Raw genomic sequence first — 23,404 nt, 5'->3', positions numbered from 1 at the left:
GTAATGCGAAGAAGTGAGAATTAGCCAAATATATTTCTAGTTTCTATCATAGACATAGAGGCGTGGGTAGACAAAAAACATCAAGAAAAATAGAAAGTGTGGTTTTTATTTATCCCTCAACAAAATAAAATAATTTATTAAATAATAATTGTTTAGTAAAAATAATTATTCTATTAAGAGTACATTCCAAACGAAACAAATTTGAGGACATGGAAGAAGGTAGATGAGGTATTTATGAATATTATTTAATTTTAATATGTTATTATCCCTATAGAGACTATATTGGCTTGGAAAAGTCGCTGATGACGGAAGATAACAAATGCAGTATTCCTTCATGTGGATCTAGATTTCGTGGAATTGTGCGCAAAATGCTAATATTGGTATTTATTACGATTCACTTTAATATGTATATAAATTATTTTGTTCACTTTACTTTTTACAGACGGTATTCACGGCAATGAAGAGAGGCTCATGAAGGAAAGACAATTTATTCCACTTTCTTTTAGGAAATATAAATTAAAAAATAAATATTTTGAAGCATATTTTGTCTATAAAGAGATATCGACCAAAGAACTTGACAAATGAGATTCATGGTGGAGGGTATATAAGATTCGGCGCGGCGAACATAGCACGCTTTTATTTGTTTTTCATTCTTTTTCTGCATGCAGTCGTATTTTGAAAAAAAAAGAGTACGGTATTATATAGTAAAAACTTTACCCAAAATTGGTTTAAAAATTTTATTACTGTTTTTAAAATGTTCTCTTCGTTTATGAAATTTTCATAAACTGTGGGAACGTATCCTATGTTCTAAGAAATTGCAATTAGCCCACACACTTAAAGTGGGTATGGAAATTTCCTAAAAAATTTTTTTAAAACTAGTTTAACCAGTTGTTATTTTTCATGCCGCTAGTATTTTTAGACTTAAGTCAACGATTTTTTAATTGGTACTAGGGAAAACAGTTTTGCAAATTTATATACTTGTTCCAATTACATGAAATAAATGCAATTTTTTGGTAATAGGATATGATATTAATAAATTTTCATACCATATTGGGGTAAACTTTTTACTAGACAATCAGATACTCCCTTTTTTCAGTGTATCTATTACTAAAAGTATGTATAAGAACATTCAAATAAACACATCGATTTGTACCTATGTACATCTTATGTTATGTTACAAATCTGGCACTAATATTTGGGCAAGCAATTCTACGGACTATTGAAAGTTTTTTTCTTTTTGCCTATAGGTAAAGATAAGAAGTAATCTGTGTAATAAACCTTTATAGATGATCGTTCAATATTTATCCCATTACAAGCATTCTCTAAATGATTGGCTCTCTCAATTTTTATGAGTCAATCATATTGTTATTGATTTTTAAATTTGAAAACATGTTCTAGCACTACAAAAATATGTTATTTTCGCACTTTTATTGAGAGACGTGTTGTGTTGTTACAATCGGCAGTATTCGTGGCAACTCTGTTCACAAGACCGTTTGCCCAATGCTCAGCGGTCAGTTGTGCTTGAAAAGCTAAAGAGTGCGGATCGCTAGTCGGCAAGTTGGCGCGTTGTGTATGAGAACGAAATAACAAGAAGGGCGAAAATACCGTACTGCGAATAGACGCGAATCTAGCTGCAACTGATAAAACGAATACTAATGAAAAATCTGTCGAATAACAAAGGCACACACCTACAACGAACGACGCATTGAAAATAAATTTGAACATATACACATTGGTGTTTACAACCGTGACGGCTACACACAATAAACGTGTTAAAGAAAATAAATATTTTGTTAACAAAAGCAACCCATACTCTTCGTATTTTCATGTATCTATGTGTATGACCGTCGCTTGTCATTACTACAATTACTAAAATTGTGCTGAAAACAGAAACAAATTACAAAATTGAAGTGAAGTGAAAACAGTGATTACTGTGTCAGGAACAGCAGCTTCTTCGTGGAATTTTAGAACTAAACTAAATCGAAACATTCTGAGAACCATAATAACCCAGCAAACTAAAAACACGAAACGACAACTTAGCGGGGAACTTTGAAACAAGTGCGTCCAAGTGATGTCAACTCACCCCACACAAACACACAATTGCATAAACACATATACTACACATATGTAAGAGAGACAGACGCACGCACGAATAAAAGAAACTGTGGTGACTGACGGAATAGACGACTCCGCACCCCCATTCCGCCCGAAAAAAGTCCAGCTCTACGATTGGAATAAAACAAAAACAAGCTGAAGTTCAATTTTGTATCAACAAACACTGGAAAAGAAACACCGTAAAAAGAAGTCATCATCCGAAGACCTACACAGGGAGAGAAGAAGAGGAGTCAAAAAAAAAATAACTAAACATTGCCAAAACAAAAACACGAGCAGTTTTAAAATTTTGAAAACCGTAAATATCGCTTGAATTAATTATGCTAAATGATGACAATAGATGTTTTGATATTTGTCGTACTCATACTGTCGTTTCTCATAAATATATTGGCACTGGCTGCCTTCTGGGTGACACCAGGTCTGCGCACAACTGCGAATCGATTCACAATCAATCTAGTCATAATAAATTTGGTTGGCTGTGTTGTGCTTGCGCCCACCTTGTTTCTGAGCGGCGGTGAGTTTGTCGGAGGTCCGGGTGGTGGCAGCAATGATGGTGCGGGCATTACAACCGGTTCCAGCGAGTCTGGTTTAAGCTTTTTATCGCCTAATGAGAATGATGACAGCATTGAGTTTTACTCCAAACCTGGAAACCACCAACTGACCATAAGACACAATGGTAGATTGGTGGAGAAGGAGGGTTTCATCGTCCGGCGGAATAGCAGCAGTGGCAAGGAGGCCAACGATGGCGTTGGGGCTGGCTCAAGAACAATCGAGACAATATACAAATGTAACGACACATACTGTCGCGAACTGACCATAGACGAGAGTGTTGAAACTCTGGTCATCACTGAGATTGAGGAGGAGAGCTTTAGTAAGCATATGGAATCTACGCCAGACGAAGAACAAATTGAACAACAGCCATGGCATAATTTCCAAATGAGGTCATGGTCCATTGATATGGTTGCTGCACTTGGCGCCATGGCGGTTCTTTTGGTTGTGGGTGATACTTGGTGCGCTGTTACAGATCCATTGCGTTATCATATTCGTATTTCCGGACTCAAGTCATGGATTTTGATCGCATTGACATGGTCAATGGGTATCTTGTTTGGTGCTTTGTCGGCCCTAAGAGAGATTGACTTTGAGGCGGATACCCTTGTCAGAAAAGATAACACTGAGTATACTACGTACTTTTCCAGCCTTAGTTCTTCCAACAACATTTTTGAATTAACATTTTCATGTTTGTATTTTGTGCTAATAGTTTTGCTGCCATTCGTTTTTGTATGCGGCATGTATTGGCGTATCATCAACGAGGCTAGAGGAAATGGACTAAGAATGCGACAAAATGGATCGTCACCTTTGATGCAGAGTTCCTTGAATTTAATGCATCGAAGTTCTATCTCTTCCACCTCAACCCAAGGTGGGGGCTTGCAGATGAGTATTGATAAACAGCCACAGGAACATGGATTAACATATTGTCCCCAAAAGGAATCCACTCCAATATCTGAGGATAGGCTATCGGAATTGGATGGTAAAAAAGACAATACGGTGGAGATTGATATACAACAGCACCAGACAGAAAACGTTCTAGTTACTCTAGAAGCAGCAAATGTGGAAGTTGAAGCTTTTTCTTTGCCACAAAACCATAATCCATTGACTACATCTTCATATGAACATCAACAACATGTACGACAAGTACTTTCATCACTAAATCTCCAACGAAACTTACAACAAGTTCAACATCTACAAAATGCTGAAGCGAGCCCCTTTGTCCAAGGCAATTATCAGGAAATCAATGAGCGTTCTCCGACTTCTCAACTTGAAAAGCACTCGTTGCAGATGGCAAACGTACATACCTCGCCGAAGGCTTTGGGATATATGTCCTCCCTACGACATAGGCTTTCAAATGCGTCCTCACTCTTCAAGTATCGCGAAGAGTCCAGAGCAGCACGCATTAGCATATTAGTGGTTATTATGTTCCTTACCTCTTATATGCCTTTCGGTCTTCTGGTTTTACTTCAAAACAGAGTATCAGCTGCTAGCTTCCTACTATCGAATGAGTTGGCTATTTTTATGATTCTATTAGCAAATCTCAGTTCAGCTTTCATATTTGCCTATCGTAACAAACGAGTGCGACGCGGTGTTAAAAGACTGTTGGGTTGCGACAGCCTATGGACGAAAGCAAAACTAAATGGGTACAGCAGCTTTAATTACCGAAGGAACCTCAATACCAAAACTAATAGCAGCCGATCCTCAGCTCATTCAAATAACTCCAATCATCATCAACATCCCACATCATCTAGTCTCATGTTTAGCAACGTAAATACCTCCAATATATTCATAAGGCCTACTAGCACTTGCAGTACGATAATTAATTTAACTATAAACAATAGCATAGATCCATGCCAAAAAGCTCCCGACAGAACAAATGGTGCTCATGCCATTCGATCGCACATGGTGCTACAACAGGGAGACATTGCCATAGTTGAGCAAATGCCATTGAACGGTAGGAATGCCTCTCCAAAGTCATCCATAATAAGGAATTATGTAGTCTCCAAAACCTCCCAGAAGCTTGTCTGTGATGCCGCCTACAGCGGAATTGTAAAAGCTGAACCAACGGAAGTGTAAAGTATTTTTTTTTATAAAAAAAGTCACATATATATGATAATGTAGTATATATAGTAAACAATTGTAAACTGAAAGAAATGTTGGGACATTTTTATTAGGAAATCGAATTTGTTAATACTAAGTTCAAAAGTTTTTTCTAAAGTCTAATTTTTTAATTTTGACATTTTTTTCAAAATGTAAATTTAAACCAGTTGAAATTCACTGTATACAAACTAGTATTACTAATTAAAACATTTGAAATAGTTTTTAAGCTAACATTAAGCAAAAAAGCTCTTAAAATTACGAATTTATTTCACGTTGATAAACTCACTGGATACGATGATTGTTCTCAGTTTATTTTCTTGCTATTAGGAAAATCTAACCAAAACTAAATAAAATAACTAAATTAGTTATCCATTTCTTTTATTCATCGAGATAATATTCGAAGGTACGGAAACTTTATTAAATTTAATTTTGATTTTTGGAAATTATTTTGTAATTAACATTAATGGTAAATACAAAATAATTAATGGTAAAGCAAATAATTGATTTTTTTTTTTAATTGAAGAAGAATCTCGTACCAGGCATTAAACAATTGAAAAGGGTTAAAGCGCGCACACTCGGCTAACCGCTGTATGATAAATCAATTATTCATGACCTTTTAAAGATAACACATTTGAATAAAAAGAATAAATCGATAATAATGAACAATTTTGTTACTATGCCATCATTTTATTCCAAATATCTAGGTGTGTTGCTGAGCATGGCTTATATGTCATTTATGGATGGAGCGATATTTTTCCGAACTGCAAAACATATCGAAGAAATCATTGCAGAGTAATTACGTGAATTTGAGTTAACACACACACTGCATGTGTCTAATTTGGTCAAAATATACCTGCGGAACCAAAGGATCTTTAAATATGGCAAACATTTAAAAATAACAGATGCCTTGTATTGCAAGCAAATCTATCCTGTGATAAACTCTACTTTACTTCATTTAACTTTGTCTCCATTTTCCGACTATGCAATATAACTTTTGGTACAGCCGACGAAGAATGGTATGAAGATTCTGCAGGTTTAATTGATTTATGGTATCAATAGATGATTATCCAATTTTCAAAGAACAAAACCTATTGCGATAGACGTAAGCAGGCAGCCTAAACTTTTCGTGTCTTGCCAAAGGCGCCAGGATTTCAGTAAAAGACGACATACATTTTGGATTGAATTTTTAAAGACGTATTCAAAATCCAACTACAAATGAAAATAGTGATTACCTTGTTTTAAACGTTTTAAAATATTTGGACTATTTTCTGGTAAATAAGATAATGTGTTCTACTCACTTATGACAATTTCTTCACCAGCGAAATAGTTTTTTTCCATAAAAAAAGTCTATGAAGAAAAAAATTTAAATTTCAAAACATGTTGTTGCATTATTTCACAAAAAAATCAATTAAAAATGTAAGTGAAAAAAAAAATATTTCAATTAATATTAATGTATTTAATTCTTTTTTTTTTTAATCAAATCTGAAATTGCTTGTAATCTAAAATTATATTGGAAACTTTACTTTTTTTTTAAATAACGATAGTTTTGGTCCAAAAATGTTTAAGGTGAATCTACATTTTTAAATTCAAATTGAAAAATATACTTTAAAATACAAAGTGAAAACAATTCAACATTTTAATATTTTGAATTTTATTTTGAAATGTTGACTGGATACTTTTCCGTTCATTAACAAATTCAGTTCCCATACTAACAAAATCTCCAATTTGACTTCCGGAGCCCCTAGGAGTTCTTTTTTTATTCTTTTTGTCCAACATTTTTTTACGTGGTCTTTAACACCAAATACGATTCAGATAGGTCATTTTACCCACTTTGTACCACCGTCCAATCTGCTTCATTTAAGTATGGTATTCTGCATGAGAGATATTAAGTTTTTTCCAACAGTATTTATTCCTATTTCTTTGGTTTTGTTCAGTGGGTTTTTGTTGCCAATGGTGTTCATTATAATAAAACGAATTCATGATTTTTCACTCAACGTTTTGGTTGGCTTGATTCCAACCGCAACAGGAGTGGGTTTATTTATGAGAAAATTGTCAATTATCATATATTTTTGTATCACCCGGACACGTCATTGCATATATTTTTTTCTGACATAATTGGGCTTTTTGATCATAAAAATCACAATGAAATATTTTTTGATTGTATGGTTAATTTTGACAGATATTTTTGTAAAAATGTATGTGTTTTAATTAAATGATTGCATTTCAAGAGCATTTTTTTTTAAGTGAATGAATATCTTAATCATATTTATTGTATTAAAAAGGCTTTCAAGTTCATAAGTTTTTTTTATGGATTATAACGGAACATGTGTGAAGAATTACAAAATTTTATGGTAAATTTGGCAAAAATTCATACGTCTATGAGTGCCAGACTTATAGCAGTGCTCAACATTTTGCGTAGAGGAGTTGTCTTTGTCGCATTACTAGGGTTAAAATTTACAATTTTGACAACAGGGAAGGAAACACATTGTCTTTCTAGATGCCAATACCAGAAAAGGTTACTAGATATACATTATTATAGTAGCGTCTAGTATATGGGGTTAAGTGTTTAAATATTTTGATTTCAAATTACCAATTACTCCTTAATATTCATGAGAAAAGAATAATGAGTGGGGAACATATTTGAGAACGTTCGCTATTTAGTCTTTTAAACCGTGGTATAAAACACAAAATATTAAGTTAACCCTCATGGAAAAATTGCCATAATTAAGATTATTTTTTATCGTCAAGAAAGTCAAACAACCAGTTGAATATGTACGAGTATAATTAGTTTGACATTTTAGCAAAAGCAAGTGTACTTTGAGTCATTCGTGTTGTTTGCAATCACGAAACTAAGGCAAAGACTTTTAAGCTTCGCCACGGTATGAACGTCTGTTCTAAATCTGCAATCCCTCATGTAGGTATCAAATATCTTCAACAGTTATCACCATTTACAGAGAGACATTTTATTAAATCTGTTCGCATGGTTTGGTAGTTGTGGAAGTTGTAATAGCTGCAGAATTTAATACTAATTTCGTCATTCCGTTTGCAACACATCGAAATATTAATCTGAGACCAAAAAAAGAGTTTACAGCGGTCAAAAAAAGTATTCATCATTCAATGTTTTTTTTTTAATAAGTCTACAAAAGACAATTGGAATAAAAACATATTAAACTAATGATGCAGTAGTGCTTGTGTGATATATATGTACACAATTTCATTGTTTTTAAAGAAAAAAATAGTATTTATTGGAACAAAAAGGGCCATTTTACAGCTGAACACAAAAAATTAAACAAAAAAAGTATTCATCATTGCAAAAAAACAAAAAAATAAATAACATAATTTAAAACAAGTAAAAAGGCATTAAGTTCGGCCGGGCCGAACTTTGGATACCCACCACCTCGGGTATATATGTAAACCGCCTTTCATCAAAATTCGGTGAAAAATTCATAACTTATGTCCCATATCAGTTATATTAAAATATGTTCCGATTTGGACCAAATACTAATAAGTACAGTAGATATATCTAAAAATAAACCGATCTGAACCATATACGACATGGATGCGGAAAAGCCTAACATAAGACTTTGTCAAATTTCAGTGATATCGGATTATAAATGCGAATTTTATGTGGCCAAGACTTTAAATCGAGATATCGGTTTACATGGCAACTATATCCAAATCTGGACCAATTTGGGCCAAGTTGCATAAAAATGTCGAAGAGCCTAATTTAAAGCACTGTCCCAAATTTGAGCGAAATCGCACAATAAATGCCTCTTTTATGGGCCCAAAACCTTAAATCGAGAGATCGGTCTATATGACAGCTATATTCAAATCTAGACCGATCTGGGCAAAGTTGAAGAAGGACGTCGAAGGGCTTAACTAAACTCACTGTCCCGAATTTCAGCGACATCGGACAATAAATGAGCATTTTATGGGCCAAAAACCTTAAATCAGGAAATCGGTCTATATGGCAGCTATATCCAAATCTGAACCGATCTGGGCCAAATTGAAGACAGATGTCGAAGGGCCTAAGACAACTCACTGTCCCAAACTTCAGCAAAATCGGATAATAAATGTGGCTTTTATGGGCTTAAGACCCCAAATCGGAGGATCGGTCTATATGGCAGCTATATCCAAATCTGGACCGATCTGGGCCAAATTGACGAAGAATGTCGATGGGCCTAACACAATTCACTGTCCCGAATTTCATCAAAATCGGATAATAAATTTATCGGGCCTAAGACCCTAAATCGGAGGATCGGTCTATATGGCAGCTATATCCAAATCTGAACCGACCTAAGCCAAATAACCGAAGGAAGTCGAAAGGCCTAACACAAATCCCTGTCCCAAATTTCAGCGAAATCGGATAATAAATGTGGCTTTTATGGGCCTTAGACCCTAAATCGGAGGATCGGTCTATATGGCAGCTATATCCAAATCTTTACCGATCTAAGCCAAATTGACGAAGAATGTCGAAAGGCATAACACAACTCACTGTCCCAAATTTCAGTAAAATCGGATAATAATTGTGGCTTTTATGGGACTAAGACCTTAAATCGGATGATCGGTCTATATGGGGGCTATATCAAGATATAGTCCGATATAGCCCATCTTCGAACTTAACCTGCTTATGGACAAAAAAAGAATCTGTGCAAAATTTCAGCTCAATATCTCTATTTTTAAAGACTGTAGCGTGATTTCAACAGACAGACGGACAGACGGACAGACGGACGGACATGTCTAGATCGTCTTAGATTTTTACGCTGATCAAGAATATATATACTTTATAGGGTCGGAAATAGATATTTCGATGTGTTGCAAACGGAATGACAAAATGAATATACCCCCATCCTTCGGTGGTGGGTATAAAAATTAATACTTTGTTATTCGACCACCGCGTCTTATAACTTCTTTTAAACGGTTTGACATCGATTGGACCAATTTAGCGGTTATATTTTGGTCTATATTAGTCCATTCCTCCATTATCACCTGTTGCATTTGACTCTTGCTCGAAAAATTGCGCGTTCTCAATTTACGTTCGAGATGTTCCCAAAGATGTTCAATTGGGTTCAAGTCGGGACTTTGAGGAGGAGTTTTAATGACTTTGGGGCAGTTATACAGCATCCACATCTTGGTATTTAAAGCAGAATGTTTGGGGTCATTATCTTGATAATATTGAAAGTTATTACCAAGCCCAAGTTTTACAGCACTATCTTTTAAATTCCTCTTTAAAATGTCAATGTAATACTTATGATCCATTACTCCATTAATAATTTCAAGATTTCCCGCTCCTGAAGCCGCCATACACCCCCAAACCATTAAACCACCTCCACCATGTTTTACAGTAGCAACTGTGTTTCGTTCTTCAAGCTCTGTATTTGGTTTTCTGTACACTATGACCTTTCCATCGCACCCAAAAAGATTAAACTTGCTCTCGTCTGCAAAAATGACTGTTTTCTAAAATGATTCGGGCTGTTTTACATACATTTTTGCGAAGTTTAGCCTTTTCACTCGGTTTATTTTATTTATAAAGGGCTTCTTACGTGCAGTTCTTCCTCTGTAACTATGCCTTTTGAGTGTATTTCGAATTGTTTGTGTAGTAACTTCCTTCCCTAAATATTCCATAGTGTTTTTACGAAGAATGGTCGCGTTTGTCTTCGGAGTTTTCTGAACTTGCCGCACTAGCCAACGCACATCTCCAACTGAAAGTGCTTTTGGTCGACCAGATCTTGGTTTATTGTCAACAGTTTTCGTTTCTGTCCACTTTCTGATGATGGATTGTATAGTAGATCGTGGTCTATTTAATATTTCACTGATAGTTTTTTGAGTTAAACCATTCCTGTGGTGTTTTATTATCAAAACTTTTACCTCATCAGAAACCTCGTTTTGCTTACGACCCATTTTGACAAAAACTATATTTTCAATGAAATTAAATATTTGCTGTCAAGGGCAAAGCCTCCTTTACTAAATAAAACAGAAAAGGGGGATTCCAAAATAATATTTGAATTTGACTTTGATGATAGCACATCAATGATGAATACTTTTTTTGTTCTGTTTTTGGTGTTATTATATAAAATTGCATTTTTTGCGCTAATTAAATGTATTTTTTGAATTTATTTTAAAACATATTACGAAAAATAAACTATTGCATAAAACTGCATTATTTGTTTACTTTAAATTTTCTTCAATTACGCAAAATAAGTGAATTTATTATCAATTTTGCTAATGATGAATACTTTTTTTGACCGCTGTATATTTTTGATACTCTTAACATTCTAAGTACACTGAGATGCTATCTTAAAACTAACTTTCCTATTTACTAACCATCCGGACATGACCATCCGTTTTCAATTTTGATCGCCGATTGATTCACATTTTACTTTATAGATGGCTGTCCGATTATTATTTTTATACCCACCACCGAAGGATGGGGGTATATTCATTTTGTCATTCAGTTTGCAATACATCGAAATATCCATTTCCGACCCTATAAAGTAACTACAATATATTCTTGATCAGCGTAAAAATCTAAGACGATCTAGACATGTCTGTCCGTCTGTCTGTTGAAATCACGCTGCAGTCTTTAAAAATAGACATATTGAGCTGAAATTTTGAACAGATTCTTTTTTTGTCCATAAGCAGGTTAAGTTTGAAGATGGGCTATATCGGATTATATCTTGATATAAACCCCATATAGACCGATCCGTCGATTAAGGGTCTTAGGCCCCTAAAAGCCACATTTATTATCCGATTTTGCTGAAATTTGGGACAGTGAGTTGTATTAGGCCCTTCGACATCCTTCTTCAAGTTGACCCAGATCGGTTCAGATTTAAGGTTTTGGGGCAATAAAAGGCGCATTTATTGTCGGATTTCGCCGAAATTTGGGACATTGAGTTGTGTTAGGCTCCTCGACATTGTTCTTCAATTTGGCCTAGATCGGTCCAGAGTTGGATATAGCTCCCATTTGACTGATTTCTCGATTAAAGGTTTTTGGCCAAAAAAGGCGCATTTGTTGTCCGAAGTCGCCGAAATTTGGGACAGTGAGTTTTGTTAGTCCCTTCAACATTCTTCTTCAATTTGGCCCCGATCAGTCCAGATTTGGATATAGTTGCCATATAGACCGATCTCTCGATATAAGGTTTTTTGGCCCAGAAAAGGCGAATTTATTGTCCGATTACGCCGAAATTTAGGACAATGAGTTGCGTTATGTTTTTCGACAACTTTCTTCAATTTGGCCCAGATCGGTCTAGATTTGGATATAGGTGCCGTTTAGACCGATCTCTCGATTCAAGGTTTTGGTCCCATTAAAGGCGCATTATTGTCCGATTACGCCGAAATTAAGGACAGTGGGTTGCGTTATGTTCTTCGACAACTTTCTTCAATTTGGCCTAGATCGGTCTAGATTTGTATATAGCTGCCAGATAGACCGATCTCTCGATTCAAGGTTTTTGGCCAATAAAAGGCTCATTTATTGTCCGATTTCGCCGAAATTCGGGACAGTGAGTTGCGTTAGGTTCTTCGACAACTTTCTGCAATTAGGCCTAGATCAGTTCAGATTTTTATACAGCTGCCATATAAACCGATCTTTTGATTTAAAGTCTTGGCTCCATAAAAGACACATCTATAATCCGATTTCGCCGAAATTTGACACAGTGATTTGTGTTAGGCTTTTCGACATCCGTGTCATATATGGCTCCATAAAAGACACATCTATAATCCGATTTCGCCGAAATTAGACACAGTGATTTGTGTTAGGCTTTTCGACATCCGTGTCATATATGGTTCAGATCGGTCTATATTTGGCTATAGCTACCAAAAAGACCAATATTTTTTTCTACATAATTGAACAATGGCTTTTACTTATTAGACCACTCAATATCAGTGTCGAATTTGGTCCAAATCGGATATTATTTCCGAACTTAACGCCTTTTTACTTGTTGTCTTTAATAACAAGCCGCAAAGTTAAGAATTTATTAATCTACCATTTAAAATAAAAGATCCTTAATATGAAGGAAAATATGTTTAACCAAATGGAATGTTTCCTTAAAAGGTTGGAAAATTAATCATCTTTAAATTAAGTTTGTTAATCTTTGGCTCGAATCATCAAAACTAGGACAGACATTTTCTCATAAGCCGGATGGGGTTGTAAATGGGCCATGTCAGTCCATGTTTTTATATAGCTGTCATATAAACTGATCTTGGGACTTGACTTCTTGAGCTTCTAGACGGGCTATTTCTTGGCCGATTAGGCTGAAATTTTGTATGATGTGTTTTGTTATGACTTCCATCAATTATGCCATGTATGGTCCAAATCGGTTCCAACTTTTTTCCAAATCGAAAAATTCTCAAAATCTTTCTTTAACTGTGAAATAGATAAATATACTTACATGTTTTTTATGCTGGGCCCAAGAACTTACTCATCGACGGTGATATGGGGTCCTAAAGGGGTTTGATATACTATTGCAGAATTTTTGGTCGGTTTTCCCCTTACAGTTTCTATGGTCATTTCTTTCGATGCAGACTTAACGTTCCATTTTTCGTACTATTTTCCACGATCTTATTAAAATCATATTTTATTACTTCGTCTTCTTGGTTTGGCTCGAGGTCATCGAACAATTTACAAAAGCAGGTGTTGCTGTTTTATTTAATTGTTTTATTTGTAATTTTTACCAATATTTAGGCCACCGCTGGTGATCTTCATTAGGGTTTTAACTATAAATTTAACAAACAAGTAATTTAACAAAATATTAAAAACATTTATACATTTAAAAATAATTACATTTTGGAACAAAATAATCGACATTTCCTTTACAGCGCACAAGTTCGACTAAACCTTATATTTTTTTATACCCTCCACCATAAGATGGGGGGTATACTAATTTCGTCATTCTGATTGTAACTACTCGAAATATTCGTCTGAGACCCCATAAAGTATATATATTCTTGATCGTCGTGAAATTTTATGCCGATCTAGCCATGTCCGTCCGTCTGTCTGTCGAAAGCACGCTAACTTCCGAAGGAGTAAAGCTAGCCGCTTGAAATTTTGCACAAATACTTCTTATTAGTGTAGGTCGGTTGGTATTGTAAATGGGCCATATCGGTCCATGTTTTGATATAGCTGCCATATAAACTGTTCTTGGGTCTTGACTTCTTGAGCCAGTAGAGTGCGCAACTCTTATCCGATTGGAATGAAATTTCGCACGACGTGTTTTGTTATGATATCCAACAACTGTGCCAAATATGGTTCAAATCGGTTCATAACCTGATATAGCTGTCATATAAACAGATCTGGGGACTTGACTTCTTGAGCTTCTAGAGGGCGCAATTTCTATCCGATTTGGTTGAAATTTCGCAAAACGTTTTTTCAACAACTATGTCAAATAAAGTACAAGTCGGTTCATAACCTGATATAGCTGCCATATAAACCGATCTGGGGTTTTGACTTCTTGAGCCTCTAGAGTGCGCAATTCTTATCCGATTGGAATGAAATTTTGCACGACGTGTTTTGTTACGATATCCAACAACTGTGCCAAATATGGTTCAAATCGGTTCATAACCTGATATAGCTGTCATATAAACAGATCTGGGGACTTGACTTCTTGAGCTTCTAGAGGGCGCAATTTCTATCCGATTTGGTTGAAATTTCGCAAGACGTTTTTTATTGTTACTTTCAACAACTATGTCAAATAAAGTACAAGTCGGTTCATAACCTGATATAGCTGCCATATAAACCGATCTGGGATCTTGACTTCTTGAGCCTCTAGGGGTCGCAATTATTATCCGATTTGCCTGAAATTTTGTACGAAGGATTCTCTCATGACCATTAACATACGTGTTTATTATGGTCTGAATCGGTCTGTAGGCCGATACAGCTGCCATATAAATCGATCTCTCTATTTTACTTCTTGAGCCCCCAAAGGGTGCAAATCTTATTCGAATTGGATGACATTTTACACAGGTCTCCAACATATAATTTAATTGTGGTCCAAACCGGACCATATCTTGATATCGCTCTAATAGCAGAGCAAATCTTTTCTTATATCCTTTTTTTGCCTAAGAAGAGATGCCGGGAAAAGAACTCGACAAATGCGATCCATGGTGGAGGGTATATAAGATTCGGCCCGGCCGAACTTAGCACGCTTTTACTTGTTGTGTGTTAAATTTATATGATGATGAAGATCACCGGCGGTGGTCGAAATATTGGTAAAAATTACAAATAAAACAAATAAATAAAACACCAACACCTGTTTTTGTAAATTGTTCGATGACCTCGAGCCAAACCAAGAAGACAAAGTTATAAAATTCCAAAGGTCAACAAAAAAATCACAGAAAAATCATATTTTGTAAAAACATTGCAAATATTGAATCTTTACAACAAAAAAGGGAGTAAGATTCTCTGAAGAGAATGTAGAAAAAATGCCGAATTTTTGGCGACAACCCTTTGTTAAAATCTTAACATTTGGTGCAGTGTTATTGTAAGATGTGGGCTATTCAATTATTTTGTTAGACAGGTTTCTCATAGAAAAAATAGAGTTCGTGATAACTAATCGGTGCATTCATTTATCGAAGGCACAAACCTCCTGTTAGAAAAAATGTATTATTCCCGTACACTTATATAGTTAATCAATCAGCAATAAAAGTGTTCGCGTACTCAAAATGTGTACAAATTGCACAAATTTAAGCAAAAGGGGGACGTGAAAGGGAATACGACAACTCTATGTTGAAATCATAACATTTGGTGCAGTGTTATAGTAAGATGTGGGCTACTCAATTATTTTGTTAGACAAGTTTCTCATAGAAAAAAAGAGTTCGTGATAACTAATCGGTGCATTCATTTATCGAAGGCATAAACCTCCTGTTAGAAAAAATTTATTATTCCCGTAGACTTATATGGTTAATCAATAAGCAATAAAAGTTCTCGCGTACTCAAAATATGTACGAATTGCACAAATTTAAGCAAAAGGGGGACGTGAAAGCGAATATGACAGGGTGCAAACTTCGGTGACTCTTTCAGTTTTTATTCAAAAATTATTACCTATTGCACGAATTTTATTCAAAAATGATTTCATGTTGCACTAATGAATGAAAATTTTCCTATTAATGGCTAAAAAAATATATTAATGATTTTAAATATTGAAAAGGGTTGAGCACAGATGAAATGTTTGTGACATTTTTTAATCGTTTTGTGTGTGAGTTTTTTTTATCGATTTTGTTTTTCTCAAAAATTATTTACTAATGCACGAGTGAATAAACTTTTGTTTATTAAACACTAAAATAACACTTATTTTATTTAAATATTAAAAAAAAGTCTCGCGAGGATTTTTATACGAATCACCTTATATTTTTTTCTTTTCTATCTAGCTATATATATAACAAGTAAAAGCGTGCTAAGTTCGGTAGGGCCGAATCTTATATACCCTACACCATGGATCGCATTTGTCGAGTTCTTTTCCTGGCATCTCTTCTTAGGCAAAAAAAAAAGAGGATATAAGAAAAGATTTGCTCTGCTATTAGAGCTATAACAAGATTGGGTCCGGTTTGGACCACAATTAAATGATATGTTGGAGACCTGTGTAAAATGTCAGCCAATTCGAATAAGAATTGCACCCTTTGGGGGCTCAAGAAGGAAAATAGAGAGATCGATTTATATGGAAGCTGTATCGGTCTATAGACCGATTCAGACCATAATAAACACGTATGTTGATGGTCATGAGAGGATCCGTTGCACAAAATTTCAGGCAAATCGGATAATAATTGCGACCTCTACAGGCTCATTAAGTTAAGATCCCAGATCGGTTTATATGACAGCTATATCAGGTTATGAACCGTTCTGAACCCTATTTGACATAGTACTTGAAAGTTAGAATAAAATACGTCATGCAAAATTTCAGCCAAATCGGATAGGAATTGTGCCCTCTAGAAGCTCGAGAAGTCAAGTCCCAATATCTTTTTATACGACAGCTATATCAGGTTATGGACAGATTTGAACCATATTTGGCACACTTGTTGGATATCATAACAAAACACGTCGTGCTAAATTTCATTCAAATCGGATAAGAACTGCACACTCTAGAGGCTCAAGAAGTCAAGACCTAAGATCGGTTTATATGGCAGTTATATCAGGTTATGGACCGATTTGAACCATACTTGGCACACTTGTTGGATATCATAACAAAACACGTCGCGCAAAATTTCATTCTAATCGGATAAGAATTGCGCATTCTAGAGGCTCAAAAAATCAAGACCCAAGATCGGTTAAATGGCAGCTATATCAGGTTATGGACCGATTTGAACCATACTTGGCACAATTGTTGGATATCATAACAAAACACGTCGTGATAATCGAATGGGATAAGAACTGCACACTCTAGAGGCTCAAGAAGTCAAGACCTAAGATCGGTTTATATGGCAGTTATATCAGGTTATGAACCGATTTGAACCATACTTGGCACACTTGTTGGATATCATAACAAAACACGTCGCGCAAAATTTCATTCTAATCGGATAAGAATTGCGCATTCTAGAGGCTCAAAAAATCAAGACCCAAGATCGGTTAAATGGCAGCTATATCAGGTTATGGACCGATTTGAACCATACTTGGCACAATTGTTGGATATCATAACAAAACACGTCGTGATAATCGAATCGGATAAGAACTGCACACTCTAGAGGCTCAAGAAGTCAAGACCCAAGATCTGTTTATATGGCAGCTATATCAAAACGTGGACCGTTTACAATACCAACTGACCTACACTAATAGGAAGTATTTGTACAAAATTTCAAGCGGCTAGCTTTACTCCTTCGGAAGTTAGCGTGCTTTCGACTGACAGACGGACGGACAGACGGACGGACATGGCTAGATCGACATAAAATTTCACGACGATCAAGAATATATATACTTTATCAGACGAATATTTCGAGTAGTTACAAACAGAATGACGAAATTAGTATGCCCCCCATCCTATGGTGGAGGGTATAAAAATTAATTTGTGTTTGTTTGTTTGTGGGTTTGTAAATTTGTGTTTTCCGTATAGACTCAAAAATGGCTGAATCGATTTCTTTCAATTTTTCACAGATTGTGGGGAATGATCCGGAAGGAGCATTAGGCTATATAATTTATTGATATCGGAAGTGGGGCGGACCCTAAAAGTACGACCCCAAAATAAAAGTGAACCGATCGGGACAATATGGGATTCAAATGAAAGGTATTCAAGAGTAGACTACGAATTTCATATTTAAAATTGGATCTAAGTAACTGGGGAGCCGCCCCGATTCCAAAACCCCCTAAAATAGGTTTTTTGGACGATAATGATAATATGGGACTCGAATGAAAGGTAATCGGGAGTAGATTACGAAAATGGTCAGGAAGGAGGAACAGGCTTTTCAGTTTGTTGATATTGGAAGGGGGCGGACCCTTCCCCGTTAACCCAAAAACACCACTTATAATCAAAAGTGGACCGATAGGGACAATATGAGTATCAAATAGAAGGTATGGGCGAGTAGAATACTAATATGGTATTAGAAGTTGGATCCAAGGAATCGAGAGGCCACTCCAACCCTAAAAGTTCCCCAAGCAAACATATTGGACGTACATATATATATGGGACTCAAATAAATTGTATTCGGGAGTTGATTACGAATATGACATAAAAAATTATGTCTTAGTATTTGCAGGTCGCCCACCTACAAAAAGTCCCCCAAATACGAATTTTACTCGATCATAGCTATATAAGACTCAAATGAAAGGCATTTGAGAGCAGACTACGAATATGACATTAAACTTTGTGTCCATGAATCTAGGTGGTGCTTTTCCTTCTAAAATCGACTCCAATAGGTTACTTGATCTATTAATTTTCGTCGTTCAAATTTGTGCTCAAGTGGCAGTGTGGCGCACAACCCTCATATAGACGCCCTCCACCAAACGGCTGTATACACCAATCATGACAATATGGGATTAAATTGAAGGTATAAGATTGTGAACTGCGAATCTGATCTCATTATTCTGCTCATATATCTAGCGGACCACCCCACCCCAAAACACTCGATCAATTATAATGACCTAACGGTACACTGAGTGATTTAATTAATGTGTGGGGTCACAAATAATAACTTTGTGTCCATGAATCTAGGTGGTGCTTTTCCTCCTAAAATCGACTCCAATAGGTTACTTGATCTTTTAATTTTCGTCGTTCAAATTTGTGCTCAAGTGGCAGTGTGGCGCACAACCCTCATTAGACGCCCTCCACCAAACGGCTGTATACACCAATCATGACAATATGGGATTAAATTGAAGGTATAAGATTGTGAACTGCGAATCTGATCTCATTATTCTGCTCATATATCTAGCGGACCACCCCACCCCAAAACACTCGATCAATTATAATGACCTAACGGTACATTGAGTGATTTAATTAATGTGTGGGGACACAAATAAACGTAGGCCGCCATACCCCAAAAATTATGACGTTCGGCGTGAAAGGAGAAGTTGCAAACCTTAACGTTAAGGTTGCAACCATTTGGAGAGAAGTTTTACATGGCATAGTACCTCACAAATGTTGCCAGCATTAGGAAAGGAAAACCACAGCTGAAAATTTTTTCTGATGGTCTCGCCAGGATTCGAACCCAGGCGTTCAGCGTCATAGGCGGACATGCTAACCTCTGCGCTACAGAGGCAGAGTGGTAAAAAATAATCATCTAGCAGGTATCTTTGATATGACAACCTATCGGTCCTTTGAATAAAGAAAAATAAAATATAGAAATTTCATTGCGGTTGTTTGCTGTACTATTTTTAACTTTTCCACCCAAGGCATTGTTTAAGGTTGTTTAGAGCGATATCAAGATATGGTCCGGTTTGGACCACAATTAAATTATATGTTGGAGACCTGTGTAAAATGTCAGCCAATTCGCATAAGAATTCCGCCCTTTGGGGGCTCAAGAAGTAAAATAAAGAGATCGATTTATATGGGAGCTGTATCGGGCCATAGACCGATTTAGACCATAATAAACACGTATGTTGATGGTCATGAGAGAATCCGTCGTACAAAATTTCAGTCAAATCGGATAAGAATTGCGCCCTCTAGAGGCTCAAGAAGTCAAGACCCAAGATCGGTTTATATTGCAGCTGTATTAGGTTATTGACCGATTTGAACCTCTAGAGGCTCAAGAAGTCAAGACCCAAGATCGGTTTGTATGGCAGCTATATCAAAACATGGACCGATATGACCCATTTACAATACCAACCGACCTGCACTAATAAGAAGTATTTGTGCAAAATTTCAAGCGGCTAGCTTTACTCCTTCGGAAGTAAGCGTGCTTTCGACAGACAGACGGACGGACGGAAATGGCTAGATCGACATAAAGTGTCGCGACGATCAAGAATATCGAATTTGTGCTCAAGTGGCAGTGTGGCGCACAACCCTCATATAGACGCCCTCCACCAAACGGCTGTATACACCAATCATGACAATATGGGATTAAATTGAAGGTATAAGATTGTGAACTGCGAATCTGATCTCATTATTCTGCTCATATATCTAGCGGACCACTCCACCCCAAAACACTCGATCAATTATAAAGACCTAACGGTACACTGAGTGATTTAATTAATGTGTGGGGACACAAATAAACGTAGGCCGCCATACCCCAAAAATTATGGCGTTCGGCGTGAAAGGAGAAGTTGCAAACCTTAACGTTAAGGTTGCAACCATTTGGAGAGAAGTTTTACATGTAGACAATAGGCTATATAATTTTTTGATATCTCTAGGGGGGCGGACCCTCGCCATACCCCAAAAGTACTACCCAAAAATAAAAGTGGACCGATCGGGGCAATATGGAACTCAAATGAAAGTTATTCGGGAGTTGAATACAAATTTGATGCCAAAATTTGAGTCCAAATACGTAGAGGGCTGCAGCGACACCAAAACCCCTTTAAATAGGCATATTTGACGATAATGACAATATGGGACCCGAATGAAAGGTATTCGGGAGTAGATGACGAATATGTTCAGGAAGGCGGAATAGCCTATATAATTTGTTGACATTGGATGGGACGGGTGAGGGCCCCGCTACCCCAAAAACTCCACCCAAAATCAGGGTTGACCGATCGGGACAATATGGGTATCAAATAAAAGGTATCGGAGAGTAGAATATGAATATGGTATTAAAAGTTGGATCCAAGGAACCCAGGGGCTACTCCAACACCCCAAAACTTCCCCAAACAAACATATTGGACGTGATATCAATACGGGACTCAAATGAAAGATTCTCGGGAGAAGATTACGAATATGACATAAAAAATTATGTCTAAGTATTTGCGGGTAGTTTTTTTATTTTTTATTTTTTTTTTATTAATTTTACTTGATCATAGCATTATAAAAGATTCAAATGAAAGGTATTTGGGATTTGATTACGAATGTCGATTATTATTATTTGATCAATTAAAACAATGAGCGATCATATGATAGACATTGAGTAGAGTGCGCCATTCAAATATATGCAGATGAAGTGTGGCGCATAAACCTCATATTGACACCCTCCACCAAACGGCTGTATACACCAATCATGACAATATGATGTTAAATTGAAGGTATAAGGTTTTGGGCTACGAATCTGATATCTTCATTCTGTTCATATATCCAGCGGACCACATCATCCCAAAACAGTCGATCAACGTATAATCAAAAATTTGGTATCACAATCTGAGGTGGGGAGCCTAGGAGAGCCGCCCTCCCGCAAAACCCGCCAAACAGATTTATAGACCAATCACTAAAATAAAGGTATCAAATTAAAAGTATTTAAGAGTAGAAAGGGAACATGATATCTGATTGTAGGACTAAGTGTTTTGTGGGTCACTCCACCCCCAAAAAATATCTCAAATCGGACATATTTACCGACCATGGCGGTATGGCATGTAATCTTAAATGATAGGTCTGTGTGAGTAGAGCACGAAATTGACTTTTACTTTAAAAGCAAGTCTCTGGGATCCACCATACCCCTAAGCAGGACTTTTACTTTTTGGGGTTTAAAAATAGAGGTATTTGAGAGTAGAAAAATCCACAGAATAAATAAATTTGTGTTTGTTTGTATGTTTGTTTGATTTTCTTAAAGTTTTCACAGATTGTGGGGAGTGGACTGAAAAGAGCAATAGGCTGTAATATCGTAAAGGGGCGGACCCTCCCCCTTACCACAAAAGTACTACCCCAAAATAAAAGGGGACCGATCGGGACAATATGAGACTTAAATGAAAGGTATGCAAGAGTGGAGTACGAATTTCATATTAACAAGTAAGAGCGTGTTAAGTTCGACCGGGCCGAATCTTATATACCCTCCACCATGGATCGCATTTGTCGAGTTTTATGGGCGGTATGTCTTTTTAGGCAAACAAAGAATATTGAATAAGACCTGTTATGCTATTGGAGCTATAATAAGTTATAGTCCAATTCGACCATAGATGAATGCTGAACACTGCAGAAGTCATTGTGTAATATTTCAGTTCATTTGGATAAGAATTGCGCATTGTAGGGGCTTAAGAAGCAAAATCGGGAGATAGGTTTATATGGGAGCTGTATCATGCTATTGATCGCTTCAGACCATATTAGACACGTATGTTTATGGTCATGAGAGAAGCCGTTGTACAAATTTTCGGCCAAATCGGCGAGACTTGGGCCCTCTAGAGGCTCAAGAAGTCAAGATCCCAGATCGGCTTATATGGTAGCTATATCAGGTTATTAACCGATTTGCGCAATATTAAGTACAGTTATTGGAAGTCATAACAAAATACCTTGTGCAAAATTTCAGCCAAATCGGATGAGAATTCCGCGCTCTATTGGCTCAAGAAGTCAAGATCCAAGATCGGTTTATATGACAGCTATACCAGATTATGAACAGATTTGAATCATACATAATACAGGTGTTGGAAGTGATATCCAAACACTACGTGCAAAATTTCAGTCAAATCGGATAAGAAGTGCGCCCTCTAGAAGCTCAAGAAGTCAAGACTCAAGATCGGTGTATATGGCAGCTATATCAAAACATGGGCCGATTTGAATCATACTAAATGCTGTTGTTGAAAGTGATACTAAAACACCACGTGCAAAATTTCAGTCAAATCGGATGAGAATTGCGTCCTGTAGAGGCTCAAGAAGTCAAGACCCAAGATCGGTTTATATGGCAGTTATATCAAAACATGGACCAATTTGAACCATACTTCGCGCAGTTGTTGGAAGTGATACCAAAACACCACGTACAAAATTTCAGTCAAATTGGACGAGAATTGCGCCCTCTAGAGGCTCAAGAAGTCAAGACCCAAGATTGTTTTATATGGCAGCTATATCAACACATGGACCGATTTGACCCATTTACAATCCCATCCGACCTACACTAATAAAAAGTATTTGTGCACAATTTCAAGCGGCTAGCTTTACTCCTTCGAAAGTTAGCGTGCTTTCGATAGACAGACATGGCTAGATCGACTTAAAATGACATGACGATTAAGAATATATATTTTATGGGGCAGACACATATTTCGAGGTTTTATAAAAAGAATGACGAAATTAATATACCGCCATCCTATGCAAATGCAAATTTTGCCCATGGACATTCCACTAAGGAACAGGGGAAAACTTCTCACATATCAATGAGTGCA

At 36.4% G+C, this 23,404-nt stretch overlaps 1 protein-coding gene across 1 annotated transcript; it reads left to right on the top strand.

Annotated features, from left to right (window-relative positions):
- Nucleotides 1-1,497: 1,497 nt before the first annotated feature.
- On the top strand, nt 1,498-5,428 carry LOC106095356 (uncharacterized). The gene has a single exon (XM_013262590.2). It carries the CDS (start codon nt 2,440-2,442, stop codon nt 4,735-4,737), a length of 2,298 nt encoding a protein of 765 aa, XP_013118044.2. The 5' UTR covers nt 1,498-2,439; the 3' UTR covers nt 4,738-5,428.
- The last annotated feature ends 17,976 nt before the right edge of the window (nt 5,429-23,404 follow it).

The sequence above is a fragment of the Stomoxys calcitrans genome, chromosome 1 (genome assembly GCF_963082655.1).
Source record: "Stomoxys calcitrans chromosome 1, idStoCalc2.1, whole genome shotgun sequence".
NCBI classification, from domain to species: domain Eukaryota; kingdom Metazoa; phylum Arthropoda; class Insecta; order Diptera; family Muscidae; genus Stomoxys; species Stomoxys calcitrans.
The sequence above is the reverse complement of the archived record's forward strand: the minus strand, read 5'-3'. Positions and strand labels throughout refer to the sequence as shown.

Coding starts and splice junctions, on each gene's coding strand:
- LOC106095356 (XM_013262590.2), top strand. CDS start 2,440: ATGATGACAATAGATGTTTTGATATTTGTCGTACTCATACTGTCGTTT.